This window comes from Ciconia boyciana, chromosome 1 (assembly GCF_034638445.1).
Source record: "Ciconia boyciana chromosome 1, ASM3463844v1, whole genome shotgun sequence".
Classification (NCBI taxonomy): domain Eukaryota; kingdom Metazoa; phylum Chordata; class Aves; order Ciconiiformes; family Ciconiidae; genus Ciconia; species Ciconia boyciana.
In genome coordinates, this window is record NC_132934.1 from 51,097,972 (window position 1) to 51,117,593 (window position 19,622).

General features: G+C 38.9%; 1 protein-coding gene across 2 annotated transcripts in view; it reads left to right on the forward strand.

Annotated features, from left to right (window-relative positions):
* Positions 1-14,612, forward strand: part of NUDT4 (nudix hydrolase 4) — a 32,840-nt gene extending 18,228 nt beyond the window's left edge. The window contains exons 3-5 of one of the 2 annotated variants that reach the window (XM_072865228.1): positions 6,487-6,531; positions 8,945-9,032; positions 10,889-14,612. In XM_072865228.1, the coding sequence (XP_072721329.1) occupies positions 6,487-6,531; positions 8,945-9,032; positions 10,889-11,091 (336 nt within the window). In that variant the 3' untranslated portion in view covers positions 11,092-14,612. The remainder of the gene's footprint in view (positions 1-6,486; positions 6,532-8,944; positions 9,033-10,888) is intronic. The other variant, XM_072865239.1, reaches the window with a different exon arrangement.
* The last annotated feature ends 5,010 nt before the right edge of the window (positions 14,613-19,622 follow it).

Below are 19,622 nucleotides of genomic sequence, written 5' to 3' on the forward strand. Positions count from 1 at the left end.
AAGTGCTTGTGTATTTGTAGAAGTAAAGAAGGCAGCCAAAAGGCAGTCCATTTGAAAGGAGCAAAGATTTAGGATTCTAAGACTTGAGTCAGCAAAGATTTAGGCTTCTAGGCAGTAGTAGCACCTCTGGGAAAAGTCCTGGCACTTCCCACTGTCACGAGTTGATGGGTGGGATTAAAAAGCACAGGACCACTAGCTCAGTGTTCTTGTGAACACTGGTGGTTTTAATCGCTGATCTGACCTAAGGCACAGTCCAAGATGAGGGATAGTAAAATCTCATCTCCGTGTCAAACTAGAGCTGACTGAACTGTAGTCATATGTTTGGGTTTTTTCTTTGTTGGTGAAGAATGGATCATCTTGAAGGGACCTGTCTGCAGTTAGTATGTCATCCAAGTTGCTGTGGGGGTTTGACCAACTATTGAAAGCTGCCTGAGTGGCCTAGCTGCTCAGCTTGCAGGGAATGCAGGCTACACACAAAGCTCTCAGGCTGACTTGGTAGCAAAGTAGTATAGCAGTGAGAGTTGTGACCTGGGGGCTGATAACTAGTTTTCTACTACATATCGTTCTGCCCTGAGGATATTCTGAGGAACGCTTCCAAGTCCTGGCTTTGCTGGAACTCTGCTTACAAATTTCTGCAGTGGTGTAGTGCATGGGCCATGAGCGTTGGAGAAGGTTAAGCTGGGATAGCTAAGGAATGCATATAGAATATTACTGGATGCTACATCATATAGTATAAACTTAGTACAAATTTCTCTGTTAATGTAAAAGCCCAGTCAGAGTGCGCACACTGCCGAGACACTGTGAACTTCTCTGGTTCATATGGATACCAAAATGTTAGTTACTTCTGAATGATCTTTTTCCCTTTGGATATGCTTTCACATCAGCAGGCAAAAAAAAAGAGCAAATCAGAAAATGAAAAATAGGAGTACCTGCTGTTATGATGTGAAGCAGTCCTTCCATAGCTCAGTTTTGTTCTTGCCCTCATTTCTTTCTCAGGGCAAAGCAAAAGACTTTCCCATACATCATGGTGGTTCTGGTCAAGAATTGCAGTACTCAGCAACCCTAGGCTCTTTTGAATCCTGAAGACAGAGGTCAGCCTCCTTCACTTATACACAGAGCAGGTTTTGTTCAAGTGCTGTCACACACCATCTTAAATCTTAAAACCAGCTACATGTAAACATGTGGTTTAGGCAAATGCTTTAATTACCTTTCAGTGTATTATATGTTAAGCTGTTCTGTAGCTGCTTAGAATATATGTGTTGTCATCAAAATTTCAGTAAGAGGCTTCATGATAGAAAAGCTGCATGTTGTAAATGACTCAAATGCCAACATCATCAGTGTTTATACACCACGAGAGAAACTATTTCTAAAGGTAAAGAGAACCCAGCAAATAGAAAGCTGTTGAGTGGTGCTAGCACAGGGGCGTTTTGCTCAGAAACCAAACCAATTTTTATTCACTTTTACTACTGTGGCTATGCTTTTTTTTTATGATGTTCTGGACTAAGACACAAACTGCCAGCCACGTTCAGCTCCAAGCTGTACTTGCAAATGCATAAAAATTTTTCAAAGGCTAGGGGCTTTAATAAGCAAAAGTCATTTGGTGACACTTGTTATACAGCTGCAGAGTTTCTGGGGTTTGATAGCTTGATGAGTGCTAAAAGCTCATGCCTTGAAGTAAAATATTCTTAAGCTACAGGCTGAATCTTGTGTGCTGCCATGAGACTGCAAAGCACCATTTTTAAAGAAAAGCCAGAGTGGTAGTCAGGGTTTTGACTTGAGCCATGGAAATTCCTACTAACCTTTCTAGAGATGGATGTCCTTTCTATTTTTATACTAAGGTCAATGTCACCTGGCAAGCTGGCTGCAGTACAGTGAAGTGAACTGTTACGAGTTTTGTGAATGAATAAACTTCAAAGGAGGCACACTGTGGCACTGGTTTGCAGTATCGGGTCATGCACAAACTCAGCATCTGTTTCCATTAGTTTATTAAAATGAAGAAATTGATAGTGGGAGTTATAATGGCATTTCTTAATGGTAGGAGTGCTAATAGCTCACAATATGATAGCCCACTGGCTCTAAATATACCTTACTTTCCCACCAACAGTAGTGTATTTAAAATCTTTGTTTTAAAACCCAAGCAAAGATCTTTGTAGTCAAATCTGTATGCACTGCAATTGTTCCATAGTCCACCTGTGTGCATGACTACAGATTTTTTTTTATCCTTAAGTTCTGTTCATGTTAGTGATTTGGGTTTTTACCTCTACTAAGTGTTTAGTTGAATTTCATTTAAGTTTGTCTGCCATTTCACAGGTTACAGTAATTAAGATAACCTGTCAAGTTCCTTAGCTACAATAAGTTTTTACAAACCTGGAAGTAGAATACCAAAATGAAGCTACAGTATAAAGCAATCCCAGAAAGGTATTAAAACTAATCTAAATGAGGAGCTACTCTGTTATCGAATTTGGAGCTTAGTCTTTAATTGGGTAGCGTGAAAGATGGAAATAAGAGTTGTTGGCACATCTGGTATTCAAAGAGAAATATGACACAAATAATAAGGGTGGCAAGCTGATGATGTCCAGCCTCTTAAATGGAAGGAGCACTCTCCCACTCCCTTTTCTTCCTCCATCTCACCAAAAACTGAGACTCTTGGTTTGTTTGTACTTAGTAGTATACTGAAACGCCTACCAAAAAATATACAGTTCCTCCCAGACCTGTGTGAATGTAGCTTCTGAGAAGAAGAGGCTGATCCTGAAGGTTAATCTGCTACAACAGTGAAAATGGCAGTAATGTTATCTAAGACCTCTCGCAGGAAAGAGAGGAATCTGCTCCAGTGAGCGTCTAATATTTGAAAAATGCTTGGGTGTTACAGGTTAGGACTAGGTAGATACTTTTAAAAATAAATAAATAAAACATGCTGTCAGCTGAATGATTGTGTCAGGTACAGTGAGACCCTTTGGGTTTCACAAAAGTATGCAAGAAAGGACAGGAATCATCTTGCACTGTGCTTTCAGGAGTGTAGCCATTAAAGTACTATCCAACAGATTTAAGAGTTAAAAATAACTCTAAAATCTTTCAGATTTTAAGCAACTTTCTGCCCTGGTAGACTGTGAGCCTAAAAATTCAACTGCAGCATGTCTCTTGCTCCATCTACAGGAAACAAAAGGCAAGTCTGACTGCACATCTGAGACTGCAGTATGTCTAGAGCTGCCAACGGTGAAAGATTATGCAGTGAAGTGGACAGTTTTCCCTCTTGTGGTTGGATTTAGACTAATACTAAAATATGTGGATAAATTCAGATTTGAGACCTTGTCTCCATAGTACTCATAGACTTCCTTAGGGAGTCATTTGGGGGGTGTAGCACTTAATTCAACAGCTTGTCTGTCAAAAGAAATGCTGTTTTTTTCAGGCTTTTCTCCCAAAGTTTAGACTGTTTTACATGCTTATGGTAGCCTGTAGGATTCTGTTTACTTAAAGACCTGTATTTTAACAGCCATGGGTACATAAAGGGCAAAGGAAGAAAGATATTTTTATTAGAGACAAAATGGTTCAAAGTCTAGAAACCAGTGTACTGGATTAGAAGTTTACAGTTGGGAAAGTGGGAACTTTATTTCACTTTCTGGGGAAAAAGTTGAAGCATTTCTTGGTCCTCTAGCACTAAATTTTGACACATTTTGAAGGAACTACCTTAAGATAAGAACTTGGAGGAAATATTTTTGTTAGTGGAAGCACTTTAAAAAATCACTGTCAAGTTGATGGTACTCTTTAAACTATGAAGATGATTCAGTTGAATATATTACTTTCAGAGAAAAACCATAAGGCTCTACTTTTTGTACTTGTGGATATAGAGGTTTTCAAAAGACGCTACTGTCTACAGGAATGATGCTATGTTTTGGAAGCACATATCTTTGCCCAGAGGGTAACTAGACATCAGTGACAGTAATCATATTTACGTAGCAACATCTGGTTGCACAAAAGCTTCGTTATAAGCTTTGGGGAATTTTTACACTTAATGTAATGGAGTGCTTCTAATTGTTGCATTCAGAATTACTCAGCTAAGAGTATTTGTTTAAACTACTGATTTGCTTGGAGGAAGAATAGAGAAGCTGTTAAGTAAATTCCACTTAGAGTAACATTGATGGTAAATTCACATTGTGACTATGGCATACTAATAAGTTGAAAAAGCTTCTTTATGAAAGCTATTCAGTATTGATAAACTTACCTGGTCGTGGAGTTTGTGCCATGTGTTGGGTATCAGTTAATTGTCAGACTCCCACTTAGTTCAGAGAAGCCCTCCTGCATCTTTTGGTGGTGAGTTTCTTTGTCCTTCAACAGTCCTGTTGCCATGGACCTGCCTTTAAGAAATCTTTGTAATGTAAATAAGGCCTTGGCTAGGACTTCTTAAAGAGTTATAAAATCTTGAAAGTTTCTTTGTTTGGGGGGTGTTGGTTGGGGTTTTGGGGGAGGGGGAGGAGTAATTTTTTTCCTCCCTCTGGTGGAGCATAGTCTCCTTTACAGCAGTTCCTTGGTACTTGGAAAAGCTTTTCTTAATGTTTGAGAAACTTGCAGAGTCTGTACTGGGCTCTCTGTCATGCTGTGAAGCCATATCTTTAAGGATATTAAACAATCTTAATTTTTGCTGCAACTTTAGGGAAGAAAGGAAGAAATTACAAAATTTGTGCAGCTAAAACTGCACACTTGGACACCTGAAGTATTAAAAAAAGACTAATCCCACAGATTGATGTTGTTACTTTTGATGGAATAGGATGATGGGAAATTGCTTTTTTTAGTTGTTCAGTTTTCCACAAAGTAGAAATCGTAAAGGATATAGTGATTCCTAGATAGTGCTGCATGAGAAGAAAGGTAAAAATTGGGGACAGAAGCATAAGTTTGTAGCCTTTTAGGTTCTGCTTCTCTTTTTTAAAAGATACTGTAATGATGACGAAATTGGGACTGATCAGTAAAACTTAAACATTTCTTCAGCGTGTGTTCCTTTAGGCTAATAAATGCTTTTTCATTACCCAGTGTAAAGCACAAGCAGTCTTTAGTGCCTGTTGTGGTGTAGCTGACCCTTTCAGACCAAAATAAGGGTCTGTCACTTTCATAATTAATGTGCTGCCTAATCACTTATCTAGCAGGTCCGGTTATGTATTTCAGCTTCATTAGCTCTAACAGGTATCTCTGTCATCACAGCACACAACCAGAAGAATATTGTATGTAGTTCTGCATTAACTTTAGGTCTAGCTATTGCTCTAGATCAGCAAAATGCTTGTTGAGTTGTACAGGCTGCGATCAGACTCCCTTCATCGAAACTGCTTAATAAATAACACCAGCCATCTGCTTTCTTTAAAAAGAAAGACACACAAAACATTCACTTGTAAGATCTTGATTAGACTTATTGCTAAAGCCTGCCCAGTTGCCTGTCAGAGTTACTCATTAAAATGTAACTTAAGATCCATATGGTCCTTTATATAAAGACATAAGACATCAGTAACTTCCTTTGGTTAAAGCTGGAAACAAAGACTGAAGGCTAGAAAATGTCATCTTAGTGCTAAGAAGCCCTATTTTAAATACCGGTTACACAACAAGACGAAAAAAATCTAAACATGGCGTTGTCTACCAGTAGACTACATATGCTTTTATGTCTCAGGCGTATGGACTGATATTTGTTTAGAATAAATGGATGATCATAAACTACTTCTGTTGGAAGAGGCACTATATATTAATTTTGGAAAAACAAACCCTAGAGTCTTAGTAGAGTATAACAACCACCTTAACTGTATTGACAAAAATTACAAAGCACAGGCTGATACACCTAGGGGTTGTTTTAAAAAGTTGGAGTAAAAGTCTGAATTTAAAGCCTTTTGTAATGTTACTAACTAGAAAAAGAATTCAAAACTGTAGAGAATTGGGGACATAAATTTGCTTTTAAGCTTACATGCCAAAAGCTACACTTTTATATGAAAACTCGCGTACATGAAGTCATTAAGCTGCAAGATCCACCCAGTAACCTACAGTTTAATTTGTTATTGTATTTTGAAGACTTGGACTTAAGTTTCTGTGTAAAATAGCAATGGAGTTTTAATGATTCCTTCTCTAGATTTATTATTATACTACTTTAAATTATCTCTTGTCCCATCTACTTCCCTGGATTATTTCAGTATTGGATGTCATTTATCTCTTTAATAAAATACAGTACACAAAGAACATGGTAAGTAAAACAGTATTTTCGTCTGGATGGAAAACTTGAAAGATTTATGCATTCTTTGATCCACTCATTAAGACAAGCTTTTGTGCTCTAATACTCTTAAGTACTTCAAAACTAGAAACTCTAGAAGCAAGGTAGCACTGTCTAATTAAAACTTATGTTAAAACACTTGCTTAAATAACCCTAATAAGGAGGAGTATGCTGATGTAGGAGGCTGGTACTGATACTTCAGTTTTTGAAATTAAAAAGCACGTTAACACTTTTTCCTGTTTGTTTTGTAGGCTGGAGTAAAGGGAAAGCTAGGCAGACTTCTTGGGATATTTGAGGTGAGCTATTTCTTTTACCTTTTAAAAACAATATTCTTTTTTTTTGTGAGAGTTGATAAACTACATCAGACTTAAGTTAAGTATTACCTGCCTATAATTTTGCAATGCTACTGGAAATGCTACATTAGACAGGTGATTTCCTTTAGTCGATACATGATGCATGAAGATTTGAATAGGAAGATTTCAAAGTACTCACAACTTTCCTGGAAAGATTAAATTAGTACTTGGACAACATCTAGAAGTTAAAAAAAAAGAAAAGGTGAAACCAACATTGATAGATCTAGGATTTCTGAGATATCACACCTGCCTTTTTTGGGACACTCTTTTCACTTTCCCTATCTGATTAGATGTTGCTGAAGTAACTTATCAACTTTCACACACCTAAACTGATAGGTCTGTATGTGAAGTATCTCATTATGGCTTTGATTCACTAAAAAAGCTAAGGCTTTGGATAACAGATAACTCTAACCTTTAGCAATACTACGTAGTTCAAAACTTGTATTTCTTACTGTAAACATCAGACTCTGAACTACTGATGGCACAAGGATGCATGCTAGATATAACTCTCTTTTAGTGTTGGCGTTGCCCACTTCTGCTCAAGTTCTAGACAGGAGTAGACTGTAGAAATGTAGGTGTGAGTCTTCAGATCATAATACATCCAGCATTATTACGTTGTGCTGTATGATGGGTGAGAGTAGAAGTTCCTTAGTCTAGTAGTTAGCTATGAATCCTCACAGTTTAATTATAAAACCAACTTTCAGAGGCAGTGTATTCCTGATAGGGATTTCCTATGTGAAATATTCCTTAGTCATGTATGACTAGTTGACACAGTGCTAAAGGTGTTCCCATTGTGAAGTATGGAAACCATGACAAAATTAGAGAAGTTCCTGTTTGTAGTTCATAGCACTCGCCCTTTTTCTGATTTGTTTTGGGTTTATGAGTACACCTGGATGGTCCTACACATTAAAAACTTGTCTGTGTTTTAACTCTGCTGGTTAGCCTACAGGAGTATTCTGTATTTCCCAGTTCAGACCAAAAAAAACCAGGATACATATCATCTTGTTGCCTCAAAACAGGGGCTGCAAGGGATGATGATTTTTTGGTAATTCAGCTGTATGTTCTTCTGAAGCCCTACCACCATCTAGACCAGAGGAGATAAAAGTCTGTGTTGAGTGGCACTTTTCTAGGTTACTTCTAACTTAAATCAAGGCCCCACTTCAGTTTCACACCACAGCCCCACAAACAGTTGTTAGTATCATTGAGGGGGCCACACGTTGTGACCTGGGGATGGAACTAAGAGAAGATGGAAATTACATTGCTGCTGAGTCCTTGTATTCTAGGACTACAGGCAGAAAGGATACATATTATAGATGTATTTACTCCATTTAATAGTGATATTGACAAAGAACTGTCTTGGAGTATTTTTATTTCCTAGTAAAGCACAACAGTTTAAAACTATATTAAACTTGTAGTGAAACAGAGTTAAGTAGGAATGGCTATTGGCCCAAGGATAAAACCATCTGTAAGGGGAGCCCCGGGGCATAACATCTCTTGGTTCTTAATATAGTTGTAATCGTAGATGGTCCTGGGTTTTCTAGGAGCTCAGTTCTTTTCCAAGGGGCGGTATGGTTTGGTTAGTTGGGTAGCACCTTTAACAGTGTGCTGCTAGCCTGCTTGGAGCTAGCAGGGAGTCAGGTCTACACAGACTGCGCGTGGACTGGCTGCAGCACAGCAACCCTGCCTTGAGCAGACTACCTCCGTCAGTCTCTGTATTTGACTTGCCTTGTTCAAAAAGCCTGTGCTTTCTAAATAGGTGGTTAGTGCTGCGAACACGGCAAACCTGTCGAGTGAACAGATGGTAATGATTTTTGCATTTGTCATGACTGCAAACATAGGCTATTTAATTTGCCTCACTGAGTGAAACTTTATAGCCAGCATTGCATAGATGATCTGGCCACATGATGCAGTGGTTCCATCTTGCAAAGGTTTTTTTAATAACCTTTCATCTGGGAACATGAGTTGTGGAAACTGCTTTAGCAAATGCACTCTACTGTGGTAACTTACAACATACATAAAAGATAAGTAGTGGGCAGTACTAGTGGACACCTGCTAATATTAAACTGAATGACCAAGAACATAGCTTGGTCCCAACTTCACAATCTTCAAATTTGCTTGGGTTGGTATTTTTGTCTTTTTTAGCCTAGTAAAATAGAATAGCTGTTCTTTCAAATAAAACTTCAGTTTTCCCATCCTTTTGGGCCTACTCAGTACCAATGTTTATTTAGTGAAAATAAAAGCCAGGTTTTGCTGGCAAGTATCCTTCAGAGGTAAGTAATTTCTAATCCTATAGTTATGGTAAGTCTGTAAGTTATTTTTTTGCTGAGAATTAAAACATCTACTTCTAATATTCAAGCAGAACCAGGATCGGAAGCATAGGACATATGTTTATGTTCTTACTGTGACGGAAATACTGGAAGACTGGGAGGATTCAGTTAATATAGGTAAACCCATTCTCTGTCCTCATGTGCTACACTTAAAATGTATTAAGCAAACTTACTTCATTTTCTGAAGCAATTCATATAATTCTGGGGGGAATACTAATTCTGTTATATAAACTGAAATTACTGGAAATTGTGATGCTGTTCTTCCACACTTTTGTACACATATGACTAGGGTTGCTTCCGACCTACTGTGTTACTCTTACGTTATTAAGTATTACGATAGAATAAACTTCATTATTAGTTGCTGATACAGCTCCTAAATTTTTTTTTAAGGCCAAATATTATAGTGATTAATTATTTTTTCCTTAAAAAGTAGAATGTTTTGCTGTCTGATACTCTAGGGTGTTTTTGAAAGTGTCTTTGGAAAAAAAAATATTTGGAAAGTTTTAATGAGGTTCTTTTTCCCCTGATTCTCCTGGGGAAAAAAATCACTAGTGTTTACTTTCACCTTAGCCTAATTTTTCAGTAGTGATAGTGCTGACCTTAAGAGGTGTCTATTCCTATATATATGTCTGTGTCATACAGTTTAGTTAGATTAACATTGATCTTCCACTTTGAATTTAATTAGGTAAATATTAACTGGTTTTGTCCTTAAGTTTAAAAAAAAAAAGTAAAGCTTAGTTCATTCAGTGTATTTGTCCAGCTGAAATTTTAGTTAACTAAGAAATGGTATAAAAAATGACATCCTACCTTGATTGGTTATGCTTTGCCCTTTTCAGGAGGTGGTGCTTTAGGGGTGTTAACATTCATAAACTTAGCACTATTGATCTGTCAGCAAATGGCATGTAACTGTAAGGGTAGCTTCAAAATTGTGCTCAGTTTTTCAGGTTGAGAGAGAATGTTTTGTTTCCGATACTATCAAGTTGTGGGGAGTGCACCCTCTTAACTGCGTGGCAGGTTCCCTGTATAGCAACATTGATCGGTGGTCCATTACTGAAGAGGATCAATATTGGCAGGGGTGGGATTGTTTTCAGGGGGGTTTTGTAGCTGGGCCTGTACAGGGCCTGCAAGGACAGTACTGGTCTGTTCCTGCTTAGTGCCAGGCTGTGGGGTAGAGGGGAACATCCAGCACTGGGGCTGCTGCTGGCAGTGGGATGCTACCTGGATGAACAGCCCTGGTGGGGCCACATACCTTGGTCTGAAACAAGTAGTTTAGAGATGTCATCATAATGTTCAAGCATAGTACCTGTAACACTGTAAAACCAAATGAAAAATAGAATTAATCCCACTTTTAACAATACTGTAAGTATTTTCAGAGGCTTCTAATTTTAAAGAATTTACTTGTATAAGAAAGATGGTCTCAGGACTCTCTTACTAAGATATGTCCTATAACTTATCTAAACATATCTCTGGAATAAGGCATATTATTTTTTAAAACTTATGGCTAACCTGAGTAACTCCATACATGGATATGTTTTGAGTATAGGACGCTGCTTTCTAAATCAGACCAAGCCGTTCTTTGTAACTTCATGCATGCATGTTCATCCTTTAGATTGGTTTTCTGCTAGGCATGACAATGTAGGAAGGCAGTATTAAGTCATTTAAATAATAATATCCTTTTCTGTAAGGAGTAGGTGTGGCTTTTGGAGCATATGAACATTCATATGAGCTTCTGCCCAGTATCTGCTTCAAGAGAGTTATCTGAAAGGCTTTATTACGAACTGCATTTCAGTAAGCTTGAGTGAAATCTCTTGTGTTCATCCGTTCTTTCAAGGTCTTTTCACTCTGTATCTTTTGCCTGTCAACTTGAACTTCTAAAGTAAAAGAAATGAGAAAAAGTGAATGATCAGATATCAACAAATGGTGCTGTTACAAATTTGTAACTCTGTTTTTCTTTGTGGATTATACTCATTCAGGAAGGAAAAGAGAATGGTTTAAAGTAGAAGATGCAATCAAGGTCCTTCAGTGTCACAAGCCTGTTCATGCAGAGTACTTGGAAAAACTGAAACTGAGCTGTTCACCCACTAATGGAAACTCTGTGGTTCCCCCGCTTCCAGATAGTAACTCCTTATATGTCACTTCTGCACAGACTTCTGGGTTGCCCTCTACTGTGAGATAAACATTTGGATTACCTTTTTATTCATGTCATCACAAGGGGAGAAATCTGTGATCACATGTAGGCATCTGTATAACTGTCAGTTCTAAGTGAAATACGTGAATGTGTCATAACGTCAAATTTATTTGAACACATTTTTCCTTTTTAACAATGTAAAATAGTATTTCAGCAAACCAAAGCCATATATGGATTTTTTTTAAGATGCCTTAATAGGCCATTTTTTTAAAAAAAAAAAGAAACTTGAGTATATAAATTTCCGTATCTGCTAAAATAAAATATGCATCTCAGTGGTGTTCAGCTTAAGACTTGTCAGTTTTAGTCAAGTAGTTCCGCAAGAGTACTTGCTTAGAAAAAAGCTTGAGCAAATAGTCTTATACTAAACTCTTTTTTGGTATCCACAGATGAAGCGCTAAAATCTTAAGATAGCAGTATTTGGGTAAATGGGTGTGTTGAAGGCAGAGATGCGTAAGTGTGACTACAATAAAGCACTAAATCACGTTCAGCCCGTCGAGAGCAAAGGATACCAACACTAAGCACTGCTTGCCTCAGTTATCCAAAAGGTTGCCTTCTCCTATGCAGTCTTCATGTAATGTGTAACTAGAGCAAGAACACAGTAACTTTGTCTTGCAACTACCAAAACTACCCACTATAGTTGTTTCATCACTTGGTCAGCTGATGAACTGTCAGAAGACTTACATGAAAAGCATAGTAGATCCCTCTTCCCCTATTTTTTTCTTTTTAGCATTTTGATACGTGTTTTGTTCATGGTGTAATTACACTGCAGGTTCCAAAAAAACCCTTTAATCTTCAATGGGATGCATCTTATGTAGTGTTCCTGCAGTCTGTTGTAATTTAAAAATGTTTTGAGGAAAGCAAGACTTACCCAAGGGGCACCCTTACGTTAAAGAGGTGTCTATTAGCAAGCATGTGTTGAGCTGTCTTGCCCAGCAGGAGCTAGTAGTGGTACCTCCTGGGCTTGGAGACAAGTGGTTTGATACTTATACTAGTGGAGAAATAATATTCCTTTGTCTTATTCAGAAGGTGTGCCGAAAGCCCCAATTTTAACTTAATTCTTAAATACTTCAGTTTTACTGTTTTAACGTCAATTGCTTTAGCTTCTTGAATTAAAAACTGGCCTCTTGATAAAAACTTAGTTGGAATAAATGAGGTACAGCTGACAACTTCCCTGTTCTTAATTATTTTCTCCTCTTTTTCAGCCAAAAAGATGAAAACTAAATCCACTGTCGGTCTTAATGTTTTTACCATAGGATTAATCTCTCTATGTATGTGTGTGTGTGGTTTCTTCTACAAGAACACAGTCTAATTCATATGAACATCCTAATTCTGAATTTTTTCTAGAATCTAAACCCAACTGTACCTCCTCTATAGCCAGCCAAAACAGAGGTTGAGGTAGACTGTGACCTCACATTTGAAGTTTATTCTGGGTAAAGCTCATTCTCTTACACAACATTTGAACCTTTGTAAATAGTCCAACTAGTAAATAGTGAGTGTAAAATGGAAAATAAATGTAATTTAAACCTTTTGTTACTCAATACACAAATGGTTAACTTCTACTTTTTTAACACAAATTGTGTAAAATGCTGCTATAAATTAAACTTTTTTGTGCTGTTACACTTTTTTAGGAGAAAATGTTGTTGCCACAAGTTACTCCTTAGAATACCAATCTTGTGCCATATGTAAATGCAGTGAAACTAGGGAGACAGATGATCTGATCTCTTAATGCTGCTCTCTTTGAAGAGGCATAAATACTACTGACAAGAGGCATGAGCCACAAAGCTGAAGACTTCTGAAATGTTGGGTAGGATGCTGCTTTCCACCCCTGTATCTCCCATTCCAGGTCGCTTCCAGAACTGGAAAGAACACACAGCGCTGTTCAGGTGCACCTAAAGGTGGAAGTATTGCCAGCAGCTTAGCCATCCTTTCAGTCAGGAGGTGGGGGCTGGGGAAGGAGTGTTGGGATTTCAGCAGTGCACACCAGTGTATGCATACTTTACACTGAACCTAATCCAGATGGGGACACCATTTGCTCAGCTCACTTCTTTCAACTGAATGGTCTATCAAAAGCACTGTTTTGCCAGGCGAAACAGAAGGTGGAGTTGAGCATGTTGAAGAATGGCTAATCTTTGTTAAAATCATACCCCCAGCGTGGTAAGGGTACCTCTGGCTCTAAAGCTGCCTTTAAAAGAGTGAATCATTTAGCTCCCTTTTTTGATCACTTTGATGCTCACTTTTTGGTTCAGTAGTCATTTTAACACTTTAAATTGAGCAAACTTGTACAGGCTTTCTTGTAACAAGATCATATAGGATCTGTGAAAGCTAAAACAAGAATCCAGAGTTTGAGTTCTTATTCATAAAAAATGCTTCTGTCTCCATTTCAGATTCTTGGAATGAAACCAATCCAAGCTTGTATGAGATTTAGTGGTAATGCATGATCTTATTTTGTAACTCTTGAATTATGTATTTGATAATAATGTAAAAATGTACAGTATTGCTGTTGCTAACAAACTCAGAGTTGATTGCCTATAAATATTTTGGTTATTTTTTGGTCACACACATTTGAGCTGTTCAGTAGTGCCAGAAATTTTTTTTTTTAAACAGCATTCATTGTATAAATCTCTTCAGTCTCTATGCAACCTTCAGAATTGAAGCTCTATTGCTTAGTTTGACTTCTACTCCCTTTCAAAGATAAATCTTCTGTGACTTGTAAAGGTAAATTGAGAACACTTCAGTTATGCTACAGGGAACAACTGTAGTAAACAGGCAGCAGTATGGCTTCAGTCCTAGTGAAATCTGACACTAAACTCCAACAGAAAGGGTCTGTCTAAAAATCAGAATAGGAAGGCTAAAGTTTTTTCTGTTACCTATCAGTTCAAATGTAGAAGCATTTTGTTTTTACATGCATCTCTATTTAGATGGGCCAAACCTATTTCATACAGAGCAGATTTGGGATTTTTCTCATGCCATCAATTCTGTACAGTGTATCCAGATTTGGGTCTCCAGAGGAGAAGGGGAAGAGACAGGTTGTCATCTGCAATTTTCAAAAAGTCTAGTTTGTACTGCTGCTTTTCCTGGCTGTTAGGTTTTGAGATTATCATGAGTTAGATTATGGTGGTATCAAATAGAAATAGCCTTAAAGTTTAAAATCACATGGAGCCAGAATTCAGTTAAATGGATGTGCTTTTAAACACCACAAGAAAAACTGAGGTATTGCAGAGAGGCTGTTAAAGTGAAAAATCTTATTTTGGTGCTTACTGCACCCCTGACTTAGCCTAGCATTGGTCTGTTAACAATGTGCTGTGAAAAAAACTGAGGCAAACACTTGGTTTACTTACCAACATGGTTTGTGAAGTGAAAACTGAAGGGAAGGGGGATGGGGGGGTGGGGGGCAAATTAAGTTGTACACATTTTGACCTGCTTGCATGGATTTTCTTTAAAGATTGATGTAAGAATTTTGACTTTTTATATTTGAGAAATACCAGAATAAAATCTAAATTAGTCCTGTGGATGATGTAGTCATTCCATCGCAAATACTGCAAAAGAAGTGTTTGTGCAAGAGTCTTCAATCCCATCTAAAAAATACTTAAGTTTCATCTAATGTTTCCTACTTCTTGCCTCACCCTTGCACTCTAGCTTCATCTAGCCCTGTGGAAGAGCCCTCTGAAGAGCTTATCCCAGCACAACTGCCCTAGCTCACTGTACAGCCCTCTCCCATGTAACTGCTGCCCATACCAATGAGATTTCTAACTCTCTACTTCCTTTCATTATCTTCATGCCTGATACTTGCAGCATAGACATGTATTTAATATCTGTACAATAATAGAGCAGCTGCATCAGATCAGACCAAAGGTCCATCTAGCCCAGTGCCTCATTTTCACCAGTGCCTGGAGGAACTGGTAACAATAGGACAGTCAGTATTTGCCTCAAGTGTCCCCCTGTCTACCACCATTTGTGGCTCAGGATCCTCCCCAGCCATAGTTTCTTCATGCCCTTACAAGGAATGGATTCCTTTTCCTTGAACTTGACACCACACACCCTCCCCTTGGAACACTTATGTCTCCAATACCCACCCCAGCTTGGAGAATGCTGCCAGAGCTCAGCCTGCTGCAGACCCACCTCCTCTTGCCTTGTTTTTTTGAACCTGCTTCCTTCCACATTGTTTTGACAGTGAGCAGTTACTCTGTTCCCCCTTTCTGTGTGACTTCTGACAAGCACACAGTTAACACACATCCTTCTCTTCTACAGATTTGAGAGTTTTACCGTAGTTGTGTCTGGCTCCTATCAGAATCTCTCCCATGCATCGTGTGAAGTTGAAACACACAAGTAGGGTTAGAGTGTGTGCCAAAGCACAACACAGAGGGAAAGGCAAAATGATTGACTTCTCCAAGACTCAGAATGAAGATTGTAAGAATCTTCAAGCTTTAAGTTAAGTTGAATGTGTTTGGGTTTTTTTAAACTTGCTTACCCCTCTTACTTTCAACACCGTTCTGGCCTCAATAGTGCTGTGGCATTAAGTTGGGCGCTGCATGCTGAGCTCAAGCAATGAAGCCAGCACTGTGTCCACATTAGGAGGACAACGCTCCACACAAGGAACGGTATTGCCTCTTAACCTGCAAACTCAGCAGCCACAGGCATGTCCCTGCTTGTGGCAAGCTGAGTGCTATGGGCTATGCACCACCCAGAACAATGCTTTCAGACAATTTTCTGTCCCTAAATAAGCAGGGAATGCTGTTCAAACAGCTAGCTCAGGAAGGCTAGAGACCACTGAATGAGCCTGCTGTATGATCAGCTGCTATTTGCCTGATGGCCCACACTGAACTTTCAGCAGCTCTCAGTAGTAGCACTGGTTCTCAGTAGCTTTCCCTGATTATTTGTTACCACCGATTCTGATGGATGGACAGGATGACGAAGCACATACAGCCATGCATGCTACTGGCCAAAGACCCGTCACCTTACGCGCTTACCCTGGTGTTGGCTTACCTGCGGCCTGGTGCCTGTTACATCCAGGCTCTTGTAACAGGCCCTTGTCCCAAGGGACTTTTTGCTGTCACTCAACTGCTTAATTGTCCTAAACACTTCCTTCTTTCCTGCTTTCTGGGTATGCCACTAGCACCACCTGTCTTTGAATAAGGCAGGCAAACATCCATAGCAACTGAAGAAAGGAAAAATACCATTAGAATCACCTTACTGTGTCTTACTCTTCTGAGATTAGCCCGCCTTTAATAACTGTGCATGAGACCACAGACACCCCTCCGTAAATTTATCAGTACCCACCCAAAGCCTTCAGCGTTACCTGTAATTATAACCAGTAGCTGATGGGAAAACCACAGCAGCAGTACTTCCAAAGGCACAGCAGGTATTCGGGCTGAGATGAGCACACCTGCTACAGCAAGCAACAACTGACCATGGCACATGAAATTTTCAGATTTATAACTGACCTTGCAAGCCTGTCTACAGAAATCACGGTCATCTGAACTTGGGTACTTGTCAGGCAGGGACATGCCGATTAGGCCCGAACCAAAAATACTCCTTCACAGCAGCTCTGAAGGCAAGAGCGCAGCCTACACCAGAGTATCTGAAACACAATTTTGCAACAAGTACTCCAATCAGGGATGAGTTTTCCCCCGTGAAATACTTTATATTTCCTTCTTAAAAATAATAATAAAAATCTTTCTGTTACATGCCACACTTGCATCAGTCTCTTCATCTGGGAAGGCCCGTGCGGTGTGATACACAGAAACCGCAGGTACTGTACCTCCCAGTGCTCTCTACCTTGAGGAGGATTCTTGAGTATTCCCTGTCTCAGTGACGGGCTGATCAATGGTGACAACTCCCTAACAGCAAACTGAGCTGCCCAGATGAGTCATCTTAGGGTACAATGCCCTTTCCTAACACAGGTCATCCAGTGGGTAGTGTTCAGCTGGCAGCTTCCACCACTGCCACCCTTCAAATCAGAGCAGTTTTTATCCTTAGTTTTCTGCCCTGCAGACAAATAGAGAATAGCCTACTTGCTCACACCTAACCCCTTATCGTAAGTGTTGAGGGGAGTTTACGAAAGCAAACAACACAGATAAAGCAGTTACGCTGCTTGATGCCACTCTTCTAATGTACTTCAGTGCAACATAACAATTAGATATTTGCTTTCAAATCTTCCTGCACACTTTGACAGGAAAGGTTGCAATACACGGTATGAAATCCATCATAGCAGACAGGTAATTATTAACTTTGTGCCATGCTCATAATGTAACATAGTTTAGCAAAGCTTACTACATCTATCAATGTGATTACACTAGAAATTGTCCAAACTGTACACTTAAGTAAGAAAGTCTTGTACTAGGATAGGCAGATTTAATCACAGGCAGGCAAAAAAAGAAAAAACTAAACAAAAACCCCCCATCCTCTGAGCTTGTGTACCAGAGCAGTCCCCTCAGATGGCTTTAGGACAGGTGTTAGAGATGTTGCTCTTTTCTCCCCGTACAAGAGAGGGGAAAAAAGAAAAGCCACAGCAATTGGAAAGTGAGTTATGAGAGAAGTTAGCAATGTTTATGTTCCTTATTTTAACAGACGTTAAGAACTGTTAGGAAACTGTATTACACACTGATGGCAGCCCACTGCAGTTAAATGAAGCTCAGTGCCTATGTAATGAACAATCACTCTTCCTTTTATTTCAGTGTCATATTACATTACAGTCAAAACATGTTATTGACAAAACCTACCAGACATTTTACTTTAAGAGTAACCCTCAAAAAAAAAAAATCCCAAGAAGGAAGGTACATAAATCGAGATGTCACAATTTTTGATGTTACTAGTCCATAAAGATGTTTCACAACAATCTCAATGTGTTGGAAATACACTTTCTTGAGAGCTATAGAAGCAATGTTTCACTTGGTTTAGACTAAATCAGCTAAGATACAAAAACCCTGTTCCACCAGTTCCCAGTGATAACGCACTTCACACCCGTGACAGAACATGGCTACATGTTAAGAGACCACCATGGAATGGTTATGCAAAAATAAGCGCCTTCCAAATCCTCCTCTTGATCTAAAGTAAACTACTGCAGAAGTATTCCGCGTGTGTGGTTTTAGAGCCCGTGTGATAACCCAGGCTCAGCAGCCGCACCGTTACTATCCAGACACTAACATACAAAATGCAATGTCACCACTCTTGCTCAGGATTTCAGGGCTCTTGATGCATAGCACCAGTAATGTGAGAGTAAACCCATTTATTGTAAATTTACTGTAAATTTATCCAATGGACATCCACTAAAAATGGAGATGAAACTACCACTCCCTAAAAGACAGCTGCATCTGCTGTCTGGTAGATGTAACAAAAGTTAACTCCGAGTTTCAGGTAAGGGCTGTGAATATACACCTGCTTAACTAAGGAAAAAGTTGTATCTAACTGGCTTCGAAGAATTTAGCCTAAAAGTTTCACACATTCCTCAGCATAAGATAGAATGACATTCCCAGCTTGGCTTCATACAGGGCTCTTAAATCAGGTGTAAAAGTTAAATACATATTATTTTATATATATCATCAATTTTAAAAGGATTAAAATATGCCTGAATAGACCCCACAACAAACAAATTTTAGCTTTTAGGAAGCGCATTTAAAATTTCCTTCATTACAACTATCATTTGAAAATAAAGAGTTTTAAAATACAGTATTTTACCTATCCTTTTACAACATTAATTTCAGATATACCATCACTATGGACTCATATGTTCAAACTCAGACAGCATGGACTTCTTTAACAAAATCTCAAATTTGCTGAGATAGTTAAAAGAAGAACCCAGGCACATACTGGCTACTATGTACTCAAACAGTTCTATAATCCACTTTATTCAGTCACTAGCAAATGGAGGCAGAGGATTTTTTCTATTAATATATTATTAACAATATTCCATGAAGAATTTACTCAGTTTTAATTACATCCTCTGATTAGCTGCCAACTGTAGCTGAGTTTTAAGCCACGAACATACAAATACCTAGCCATCTGCTAAATGCCCTTGGGTCTGGATTCATCCCACCTAGTTTGAAGTTAAATTGTGTAAGTGCCAGTTCAGGTCCTGTTTCTCTACCGAAGGACAGGAAAGGAGGTGCTTAGGTGGGTCTGACCGTCCTCTGGGGTGCCACTCACCCCTGGACTAGAGCAGAGCTGAGGAAAGCTGTATACGTAGCGTAAGGTAAAGCTTTAAGAGGTAAGTGAAATGAATCCAGGGTCTACCGCAGAGCTCACCTGTTCTCAGCTGGCTGCCACAAAAGTTGCCCGCCATGTTAATGGCACAGATAGGATGTATGCCAGCTAAAGCCAAACACATGCTCATTTGTAACAGGAAGGCAGAGTTAATGGTGCTTACCCACTCTGAAGAACAAACAATTTGTTACAAGCCCTGAACGCAACTTGGGCTTACATTCAACACAAACTACTTTTAAAACAGTTTTTTTTTTTTATAGCTCAATCTGGTGAAAAAGTTGAAATCTGAACCAAGCTTCAACCATGTTACAAAGAGTACT